At 38.7% G+C, this 12179-nt stretch overlaps 1 protein-coding gene across 2 annotated transcripts in view; it reads right to left on the bottom strand.

Annotated features, from left to right (window-relative positions):
* The window catches only part of hmcn1 (hemicentin 1), a 312600-nt gene that overhangs the window by 151739 nt on the left and 148682 nt on the right, over positions 1-12179 (bottom strand). For both annotated transcript variants that reach the window (XM_062980741.1, XM_062980742.1), the window contains exons 12-19: positions 10284-10425; positions 9116-9243; positions 8244-8357; positions 7536-7694; positions 6328-6522; positions 5158-5256; positions 3595-3722; positions 1398-1542 (exon numbers count right to left, since the gene is read on the bottom strand). In XM_062980741.1, the coding sequence (XP_062836811.1) occupies positions 1398-1542; positions 3595-3722; positions 5158-5256; positions 6328-6522; positions 7536-7694; positions 8244-8357; positions 9116-9243; positions 10284-10425 (1110 nt within the window). The remainder of the gene's footprint in view (positions 1-1397; positions 1543-3594; positions 3723-5157; positions 5257-6327; positions 6523-7535; positions 7695-8243; positions 8358-9115; positions 9244-10283; positions 10426-12179) is intronic.

Here is a 12179-nt window from a genome sequence, read left to right as displayed (position 1 = left end):
GCTGAGTGGTCTAATGAAAAAATTATTTTTATAGCCACATCCATACAAGCATTTATTAGCTAATTCCTTTTTAATCACATCAACTTGTAATGTCACATGATTACAAATGAGAGTTTGCTGTTGTTTTTCAAGAAAGAAGGTGGCAGATATGTGGGGGCCAAACATCCAAGGATCCACATATATATCCTTCTGTAGGAGTTGTATACTGGAAACTAACTATCGTGTAGATTCAAAATGACACTTTTGGGAACTTCCTCATTTTTTAAAGGTCTGGCTATTACTACATTTTTATTACTGAATTTCCCATTGCTTCCTCAAAAAATGTTATATTTATACATTTTGGATCCTGTCAATGCTACTCCAGCTATTATATCTTATTACTTGATAATGTAGTGTAAATCCCAAATGTTACTCAGGAGAGATGTTTCAGTTTCAAATACCCACACTAACGTATACAGCACCTGTTATCCCAGTTAGAGTTCATTTAACTTGTTCCAGACAACAGGATAAAGCAGAGATTTGAATTAGTTATTCAACTGAAGGACAAAATTCCAATGTCTATGAAACTGCAGCACCTTCTCTTCTCTCTCCAGCTGTGTCTCAAATAGCTGTTCTTGTGTTGTCCCTTCAAGTTGACAAAAGTTTAATCAACGCTCTCCTAGACTTTTCGTGGCAACATTTATTCTGAGGAAATTTGCTATTGGCTTGCTCTGAGATTGTGACTTTCCAAAGGTCGCTTGAGTAGGGATTATTAGAATTCTGGTATCCCTGAGTACTAGTCCAACACTGAAACCACTACACCATTTGACTGGCTCTCAGATTGCACTTGGTGTCTTTCATATGCAACCATTTGGAGAAACAACAAGAAACTGTGTTGCAATAAACAAGATACCCAGCTCATTTAGTCCCGAGAATATATAATTACACTGCATAAAACTATATAAGGAATATCCATTAGAGCAGAACTGAGAACAATTTTTTTTCCTGAGAAGACCACTCTCTCAGTAGTTGCCTAATGGGGACTGCATTGTGCTAGATGAGGCCAAAATTGAAAAAGGTCAACCATTTTCTTTCCCTCTCTTTATCTACTTATTACATTGCCCTTCAACAGTGATATTATTCTGAATAGAAGTCTTGAATGATTGTGGAATTTTGAAATTTTAGTGAGAGCTTTCAACTGACCACCATTAAACTATGTCTTCTGCACAAGGGCCAATGCTATACAATGAGAATATACAGACCTCATTTCAGTCAATGGGTCTTGAACAAGAGAATTACAAACTGCATGATGAATCCATATCTCCTTTTAAAATATCTTACATATAGGTGTGTCCTGAGCATTTTATTGAGAACATTCGTACACTAAAAATCCAGGAAGGCTGAAATATTTCTCTCACCAAAGACACTGACAACAGTTGTTTTGTTGTATGTCCCAGCAACATTGCTTGCCATACAGGTATAGTCTCCAGCATCCTGCAATCGAATTCTTTCAAGGTGAAGGCTTGCATCACTACGAACACTGATGTATGGAGTTTGGACAACCTGTAGTGGGAAGGAAGTGAAGAAAGAACACGAGTCTTGTTTCTTTATATTTTTAGCTGGGACGTTAATGCCCAGGGGTCTGTATATTCTGATTTTTAAAAGCAACATACAGTTTTTCACCCAAATTATAAACAAGAAAAGATCTCTAGCATGATTTTGGTTTTGCCAAGTATGGAAAGAGGCAAATAATTTTGTAAGACACTGGCGACCCACTATCAATCTCAGCATCTCCCTACTAAGTTTTAATCAAAGCGTGTTCAAGTTTTGGCACTTTATCCTAAGAGCTTTTCATGTTCCCTTAGAAATCTTAACTGAGGTTGAGCAAGTACCTAAACCAAAGATGTGTGTGTGGGGGGGGGGAGGGGTTATATTCTGGCAAGACAGAGGTCCTCCAGGCCAGTCGTGTGGCCAATAGGGATATAGGTTGGCAACCTATGTTCGATGGGGTTACACTCCCCCTAAGGATGCAGGTCTGCAGTTTGGGGGTCCTCCTGGACAACTAAAACTTGTGCACCAACTGCTGTTGTACCTTGTGAAGTCTGATTTGGCCATGGTGGTTCACGCCTTGGTTACCTCTAGATTAGACTACTGTAATGTGCTCTATGTGAGCTGTCTTTGAAGACAGCTCAGAAATTGCAGTTGGTACAAAGGCCGACTGCCAGGTTATTAACTGGAGCCAATTACAAGGAGCAGTCAACCTCTCTGTTTAAGCAGCTCCACTGGTTGCTGATAGGCTTCCGGGCCCAATTCAAGCCCTAAACGGTTCAGGACCTGCCTATCTTCACAATCGTATCTTCCCCTATGAACCTGCGCAGACTCTAAGATCTGTGGGGGAGGCCCTTCTCTCGCTTCCACCACCGTCTCAAGCACATTTGGTGGGGATGAGGGAGAGGGCCTTCTCTGTGGTGGCCCCCCGGCTCTGGAACTCTCTCCCCAGGGAGATTAGACTGGCACCCACACTGTCCATGTTCCGTAAAGAACTAAAAATGTGGATGTTCCATTGTGCTTTCAATTAAGCAGTTCACAGGAATTCGGCCCCAACTATAACTACCATCAGTCCTCGCACTTTATCCCTGTTCTTCGTCCTATAGGTTTAGCATTTAAAATTACATTGATCCTTCAGTCCTAATTTATTATTGTCCTTGCATTTTGTCCACTAACCCTATTCTGAAAGTATATTGCACAAGTTCCTTCCCCTTGAATTCCAGACTCATTACGGTTCAGACTATTGGTTGTTAATGATACTGTTTTTATATTATTGTTTTCTTTAATATTGTTTGATTTTATTGAGTTATGTTTTAATCTATGGTTGGTTTTAATCTCTGTTGGTTTGGACGTGTTCCCTATGTAAGCCGTCCTGAGTCCCTTTGGGGAGATGGAGACGGGATATAAAAATAAAGTTGTTGTTGTTGTTGTTGTTGTTATTATATGATATAAACCCTTTTATATATATTAATTTAAAAGGGTTTAAATCCTGAATGGAAAGGCAATTTGAATGATCAGTTCTGACTAATTAATGATTAATTGTCTTAATTGACTGCATTTCTAAATCAATCCCTTTTATCTTTTTGTTAACCATATAAAGATGGGTTGGATTGGGAAAAAGCTAAGGTCATCCAGCAGACTTGCTTAATAAATGAAAATGTCAATTTAGGATTCCACAAATCAAGCATAACACCATCAATGTCTTTGGAAAGGGGAAAATATTCCATACATATCAACTGCCTCATATTTAGAAATAATATGTTTAAACGGTGATCTCACAAAATTTGGAATCAACTTGTTACACAGATCCAGCTATTCACAATTAATTATTTTATCCTGGAACTAAAATGTAGACATATTATATTATACATGCAACTTAACAAGGGATGATTTTAGATCTTTTAAAATGACAATGAAATTATAATGAGAACTAACTGCTCTTGGAAGCTTAGAAGTATATAACTGTAATTCATTTATTTATAAATGTAACTTGATACATTCTGTAATGTACACTTTTCAAGGCTGTACAGTGTAGTGAGTAGAAAATTATATCAAACACTCCCTTACCACCATACTATTTTTAATCCACTTTCGCTCTGGAATAGGGTTCCCTGCCAGCAACACACATGACAATGTAAGTTGTTGACCTTCAATTACGTTAGCTGCTGCCGGGCTCATTCCAATTAGGGGTGCAACTGTAGCAAAGAAAAGGGAAAGGGAGAAAACGTTAATGTGGAAATTGTTCATGTTCCAAATAAAACTGTAAAGGAACTACTCTCAGCTACAAAGCACACATTACATCTAGGCTCTAAAAGATTCCATTTTATTGCACATATTTCAAAATTAGCTAATTTATCAGGTCCATTCTAGATTTTAAACAAATTGTTGTTCCTATGATGTTGAAATATTGAATTTTAAAATAATGCATAAGCAATAGGCTTGTGCATTTCAGCTGAACCTTGATTCATTTCTGCTGGCCAAATTTCGGAAGACACCCAGATCCATTTCTGCATGCCTCCTGAAATCGGACAGGTAACCGAATAACCGTTTTTGGTTTGCAACCAAAAAATTCGGCTAGATTTGGCCTACTGACAGCAATAGGGAGGCTTCCCAGGCTCCTCTTCCTGCCATTTTTAGGACTATTGTGATGATTTTTAGGACTATTGGAGGACACATCGACCACTGTTAGCCCACATTTCATAACATTTGGGTTAGACCCTTATTTTTAGACATTTATTTTCTTTTTAGAAATAAAATCTCCTTTAAAAATTCCCCAAAAGGTATCCCCCTTTGTGCACCACATGATGCCAAATAGGAGAGGAGGAGCCGTGACTAGATGCATGAATAGAGGGGGAAAGAGAGAAATGTCCCAAGAGGAGGGCGTGTGAAGTAAATCCTTGTTGGGACTGCCTTCCATCTGGAAATGTATGTCGTCACTGCAAAAGACCATGCGGATCCAGAATAGGCCTCTACAGTCACAAATAGACCCACCACTAAGGCTCTACTCTGGGAAGACAATCATACTCGGCCATAAGTGATCACCTATGATATGATGGCATTAATGTTTCGTTTCCCAATGGCTTATCTACTAAGAAGTAAAATTAGAGTTTAATGTAAACGTAGATTTTGTACACATAGAATTATTCACAAAATCATTTTTAAAAAAACAGGGAGCTCTGGTGTGAGCTGGTTCATGAAGTCATGAAGAGTTGGAAGCAACTGAACAAATAAACAATAACAAGCATTATTCACAAACCCTATTCTTCAACCTGTGAAGAACACGGTTCAACAAAGGCCAGTGGATAACACTTTATTGCAAATTTGGGTACAGTGCTGGGGTCGGATTAATGCAGATTGTCTAAATACACAAAAGGCATCAAATTCTATCAATCTTGGAAGCTAAGCAGGATCAGCTTGGTAATTGCTTGGATGCTAAGCTGCTAGCGAATACTAGTTGTTTTAGGCTGTAGTTTAGACGAAGGAGCTATTAAATGCACCTTAAGTGCCTTGCCTAAGAAAATCCGATGAAATTCATGGGGTCACCATATTTGAATGGGTGACTTGAAAGCACACTCACACACACATATAAACAAGTCAAGTATTACAAATCCTACATTATCAGTTCATTACCCAATCCTGTCACTGTAAGCATAGCCTGCCGTGAGACAATCTTCCCAAACTGGTTTTCAGCTTCACAGATATAGATTCCTTCATCATTAACCCATAAATCTAAAAGGAGACAAAAGTGTTGTTGTTTTTAAAAGAAAGAATGAATGCTTAGTTTAATATGAAAAACAAAAATTGTCATATAAACATATAATCAATGAAAAGTAATTTAATCTGATATCAAGTAATTTAAAATTTTAATAATTGATTATAAAATCAGGCACAATCAGGAAGACCAGTATAGCTAAACAAATCTCATTCAGGTCAATCCATTACTCTATATAACAAAAATTGGGGGGGGGGGGGGGAACCTGTTCCTGGATTGAAAGTATTAATGTCTATTCAGGCCGAGCCCAACATGGGACGCTAACCACGCCCCCGCGTGGGGTGCCATGTTCCCAGGGGCGCTATCGAGCCCCTGGGAGGAGGGGCCACACCTGGCCCCACCTCCCGCACCCTGGCCCCGCCTCCTGTGCTGCGGGGTGGCCCTGGGAGGCAGAACCGCGTGACGTGGGAGGTGGAGCCACGCGACATGGGAGGCAGGGCCAAGTCTGGCACTGCCTCCCACACCGCGCGCCCTGTCCCAGCCAGGCTGCAGTGGGAATCCAGTCCTTCCAGGCCACGGCGAAGGCCCAGCCAGGAGGTGGGGTCAGGGCGCATGCGCGGCATGGGAAGCGGGGTGAGGTTTGGCTACGCCTCCCATGGCACGGTGGGGAAGGCGCAAAAATTTTTGCATACCCCTTAAAATTTCCTCAGGCCGGTCCTGTGTCTATTTAATGATGTGGTATTTGAAAGTAGTTGTTATACTCCAGAAAATTCATTTTTGTGGCTGCTACAAACTATGTTGAATTGGTTGAGATATTCATTGAAAAACTACCACAAAATGTACTGTAGGATGTTACGCAAAACCAAAGTTTTTGCAGTTTAATAAACTTTTCCCACATTTTTGTGATAGAAACAATTAGGAAATTACATTTTTAACCCAGGAACAAAAATCGTGTTATATAACATCTGACATGACTGCTGTTAGATCATATTCAACATGACATGTTCTAAATCTAGAATGTAATACACGTTATGCATTACGCTTCCCCCAAGCATCTGGTATATGCAAAAAGAGCATTTTCTACATACTGTTAATATAAAGGGCGCCTGTTGGGACTTGAGTGATGGAACTAACTGAAAAAGGTCTTGCGAAAAGTGGGGTGCCATCCAGTCGTTGCCATTTCACCTTTGGTTCTGGGTAACCCTGAACATGACAAGCCAATGTCACATTTGAACCAATATCTGAGGATTCATCACTAGGTTCTTGTGTAAAAACTGGAGGAGCTGTGGAAAGAATACACAGGAAGAGAGATATCAGTTATAGGATATAGGCTTCTATATTTCTTCTAAAATGTCACTTGAGTGATCAGTGAACATTTAGAATATCCAAGCACTGGATTGGTGAGTCAGTCTGATGTAATGAATCTAATGCTAATGAATATGTAAGAAAAACCTGGATGACAAACTAGGAAAATTAATTTATTAAATTGTTAGATAATCTTCAGTATGCAAAGTATCACTGAACTTAAAACTTTCTGCAAAACAGGAATTGTCAAATCAAGTGTCTAAAGGCCTTTTAATTTAAAAACACTCTGAATTTACATTAAAAGTACTAGATGAATGATACATAAGAATTAATAATTTTTGCTCCCTCTCCCCTCATGTTTCCCTAACTCTGCTTGTACTTCATATTCACCTCCTCATTTCATTTGACTCTAAAATATTAGGAAATTGTATTTGAGTACTTTTGCAGCTATAGCTGTACATATCATGTTCCTTCCTTTGTCATTAAATACCGTTGTAAATAGAAATATATACAATCACAGTTGTTCACAGAATTCTGTACCACTAGGCATAAGAGATGTAATTAGCAATCTTCATCTGGTATCATTTGTGGATGTTTTACCTTACACTAGAACCCTCAAGGTTGAACTCACTTTCTCCCATATACTTATTTTACCTTCTCTTTTTCTCTCTCTTAGTCATGTAGCCAGTGGTAACAAATTCTATCTCCCCTTTGCTCCAGATATGAAGTTGATTCTTGTATTGATTATTCCAAATACCAATTTCTACCAGCATAGTGTTTTCAACATACACACTCTTTTATGGTTTCACCTTTCTTTCTGTAATTCATTGACTGTCTATAGCCCTGGAGGTCAGATAACATAAAAACAGAAGGAACCCCCCCCCCCCCCATCCTCTTGTGGGTAACTATTTTCCACTTGTACACAAATATTGGGATTTCAGACAGTGTATAAAATACAAAAAAAAATTCCCCATAAATCTATTATACTTACAACCAACGTCCAGAGTTATTTTGCCAGATGCACTTCCTGCAATATTGGCTGCAACACACATATAGTCTCCTGCATCCAGATCTTGTGTCTCCTGGATCTTCAGAAGACCTCGATGGATATCAATAATAAGAAATGCTGATGCCCGCAATTCTAAGTCACCTAGATCCAGACAAGAGATAATGAAAATGAATCTCTTTTTTTGTTGAAAAAAATGGACCATTTCAGGAAAAAATGGATTTTAATTCATTTTTCAGTTAGCACAATGGTACTACTTATCATACATTCCCAGAGAAAAAATGACTACCTGTTCATTGAGAACAAGGTATGCTGCATATGCAGGATATTATGCCAAGATTTATTTCCTGTAACACCACCTCCACAATATGTAACACAGGCTTTACTTCAGCAATTATGTTTGAACCTGAGCCAACCCACACAAACAAAAGATACTTCCATCAAATTAACGGTTCGGTAAATAAGCTTAACTTCAGTTCATAAGACACCTTCTTCACAATAAGATGCCCTATCCGAATTTGTAATATCCTTTTTGGGCAGTCCACAAATACTCCAATTATACTACATGAAATGAAATGATTAAGTTAGCTAAGGCTTGCAGTCAGATAACAAAACAAGGGAAATAGGATCACACAGCTATCATTCTATGAGATGAAATAATATTAAAGATCCAAAAATACTTAAGGAAGTTACCTTTAAACCATTTAATCTGTGGAGCTGGGACACCAGTGCTTTTGCATTCCATCACAGTGGTGTCTCCAAGAGCAATCAGAAGTTCACTTTGGACTACTTTCAATGTAGGGACCTCTACAAAAGGCCAGGAGAAATTAGGTTAAAATAAAACTAGGTCTTTGGACAAATTCTCTATCAAACTGTCACAATATTTAGCACTACTCTTCTAAAATCATTTCTCACAACCTCTAACAATTCAGTTAAATTAGGGAAGGGGGTTATTGTTTGCTGTAAAATAAATCTATACATAGACTCTAAAAATGTTTTCCTTGTTGTTGATGTTTTTTTCTGCAAAGGAATCTAGTGGCACCTTAGACACTAACTGAGAGAACAAAGCTGGTAGCAAAATCTTCCCTAAGTAGAGTGAGGAAAGGCAAAACATTAGTCCATTCCAAGAAAATCTAAAAGAAGCCCTGACCACTCCTATACTCTCCATTATGGTGTCTATTCTGGCCTCTTTGAATGCCTGGATGAGAAAATGGCAATGACAACTGGAGATGGCTGGCCCTGTGAGGTGCTTTGCCCTCTATGCAGAATGATCCTCAACTTACTCAAGGATTATGACATAATTTTATCTCCATATTCAACCCCTAATATAAACATGAAGCAGACTTATACGTAAGTATATACAGCAATTATAATTATCTACAATTAAAGTGGGAAATGTACAATACTCGGGCCTATGTTCAATGGCTTGTCCCAACTAGAGTTGACCTGCTGAATCAATTGGCAAGTCAACATTCATGCAAGCCTCATTATGGGACTAGCAATTGTACTAGTACATCTGTGTCTTATTTGTTCTATCAGTACATTCCATTTCTTATTATACTTGCCAATATATGTGAGGATAGCTGTGTCTTTTGCTGTTCCAGCAGCATTGCTAGCTAAACAGCCATAGAGTCCTGCATCTTTAGGAACTGCATTTTTTATAATTAAAGTGCCTTCGGGAGTTAATCTGTACCTGCAAAAGGAAAAGACAATGGGGGAAAGCCCTGGCAGTTATTGTGAGAGTCTTATTGTTACTGTTGAAAACATCAGATGTTAGAGCAGGACGACACAATTATACCACTGTGATGCCACTAACTGCCATGGTCATTCCTGTTTGGTAACATTAAGACAAACCTGCTATGGGGCTTTCTTGGCAAGATTGACTCAGAGGAATCTGGAATGTGAGTAACCTAACCAATTTCCTTGAAACTGAGAGCCAGGCTGGAGATTCTGGAAGACTCAGGAAAAAAGGGAATTCTCCAAGTTCTGACCCTATGCCCTTTTGGGCTGCTGCACTGGCAAAGACACTGAAGGAAAAATAAAACCTAAAGCCTTGGGACCCATCTATAACCCTTTCCCACTCTTCCTCCATAACCCAAGGGAACCTAGTTCAATGATATTTAGTTAAGCAATGTTGCCACTGTTCCTTGCTAGGCGTACACTGAAATTCTGTACCAGCCTCAGTTTGTTCAATCGCACAACAACCAAATGATTTTTAGCCAAGAACAAAACAACCCAACAAAACAAAAATTCTTGGTGTCTTAGTTTTTAGGCCTGTTCCCGAGGTTATTTAGGATGCTGATTCAGAAAATTGCATTGGATATACCACATCAGCTCTAGTTTCTTTGAGATGGTTATCATTTTCGATTAGTGAGCAGATGAAGACTGGTATATGAATCTGTATCTCAAAAACTAGAGCTGATAGGGGAAAACTGGTACAATCTAAATGGGTTCCTGAGTCAACTCAAACTCTTATTACTGTGAATTTAAACAGTATAATTAATTTGCCAGACATATTGTTTACTGAACTGGTTTATTTTCAGTTGTATATAGAGTAGGTCATTTGTGTTTGAGGGGGAAACTGGTGCCATTTTTGGAATCAGCGGTTCAAATGGACTCAAAAGCAAGGCTAACATTTGTGGCACCAAAAAAGTGTGTTGGCCAGTGCACTTCATGCATTTTTTATCAGAAAGAAGACATGGATCAAGGGTGGTGCAGGGGGTTTAAATATACCTGTGAGAGCCCATGAGAAACATATCATTGTGAGTCCACACTATTGTTGGTTTCGGATACCCGGTAGCAGAACAACGGATGGACACCTCAGATCCTCCAATAAATGACTGGTTTTGGGGTGAGACAGTAGCTTTGGGTGGTTCTGTTAAATAAAATAACACACTAAGTTATTATGGTTTTCAAAATACAATATTACGCAAGAGTATTTGTACCCCTTACAGTTTGACAAGGTACAAATCCAGCAACATTAATAAATCTGAATAAGAACAATTATATTATTGTGTATCTTTATAAGCAGAATCCTGCCAATGTCACAACTATCATCCAGGATAATTAGTGGTTGGCCTACACCTACACAAGATGTACTTTTGCACTGAACTGTGCCATAACCCTTAGATCAGAGGTTCTCAACCCGCAGGTGTTTTGGCTTACAACTCCCAGAAATCCCAGCCAGTTTACCAACTGAAGGCCAAAATATCTGGGGACCCACAGATTGAGAACCACTGACTTAGACACAGGGCTAGCACCTATAAATGCATACATTTCTTTAAAAATATCTCACACAACAGGAATACTGAACCACTCTTTCCATCTTGAGATTCACTTGAAATTCCGCACAGCAATTAGTTGATACTAATGCCAAAACAAACAAGTCACAGGAAGACTTGTCTTTCCTAATACTCAAATGACTTTTCCTTTGAGAGTTTACACAATGTGCCTGGGAATATCAATTTCCCCTCATTCATCACTGCGTTAAAAGAAAATCCAGCTTTCTCACTAACAGGCACATTGGCAAGATGAGATGACAAAACCTTTGGCGTGTAAGTGCACAAGCTTGCTTCCAGTGTTTTTATAGACTAGCAGGTCCAATAAAGTCTACATCTTCCCACACTCTGTGTTTCTCATCCAGTGAGGCTAAGTTGGCTAATAACAATCCTATCTCCTATGAAACATAACATCATTGTATTCATTTCATAGAGGACAGTCAGAGACTGAAAAACAGAACTCACCAGACTAGATTTAGTGGATGGATTTGGCCTGTGGGTCATATGCATGTCCCAGACTGTATTTTTTCAGCCCCTGAAGCTCCCCCCCCCCCAATACCTTAAAACGTTATTTTTGCATTATTTTAAGGTCATTTTTCTCAAAAGCTAGAAGGTAGAGGAGAATTAGTCCACAACATTCCATTTCTGATCTAGGGAGTCCATGAAAAAAGGTAAGATGGATTTTATTTTTATTATTTTATTATTATTATTATCATTATCGTTATCATTATCATCATCATCATCATCAATCTATTCATTTCTATCCCGTTTTTCTCCTGTGGGCGGGACTCAAAGCCTCTGAAGCTCCCCCCCCCCCAATACCTTAAAACGTTATTTTTGCATTATTTTAAGGTCATTTTTCTCAAAAGCTAGAAGGTAGAGGAGAATTAGTCCACAACCACCATACACATTCCATTTCTGATCTAGGGAGTCCATGAAAAAAGGTAAGATGGATTTTATTATTATTATTATTATCATTATCATTATCATCATCATCATCATCAATCTATTCATTTCTATCCCGTTTTTCTCCTGTGGGTGGGACTCAAAGCGGCATAAAAATATAAAACTCGTACAAATACATCAACACACAATACATAATCAGCTAAAATCTCATATCTCGTTATAAAAACCCAATTTAATATATCATATAAAATAGTTAAAACATACAGCAAGCACCATTTAAAGGTATCCATAATCTCTGGCCACTGAGGTTATTTCTCAAATATTATCAGAGCATTATCAGACTGGCAGTGCCTATGATCATTCATCTGGGAAGGCCTGGCTCCATAGAAAGGCTTTAATTTGTGAATGAAATGCCAGCAAGGAGGGGGCTGATCATGCCTCATTA

The sequence above is a fragment of the Anolis carolinensis genome, chromosome 4 (genome assembly GCF_035594765.1).
Source record: "Anolis carolinensis isolate JA03-04 chromosome 4, rAnoCar3.1.pri, whole genome shotgun sequence".
NCBI classification, from domain to species: Eukaryota; Metazoa; Chordata; class Lepidosauria; order Squamata; family Dactyloidae; genus Anolis; species Anolis carolinensis.
This window is presented reverse-complemented; position numbering and strand designations above follow the sequence as displayed.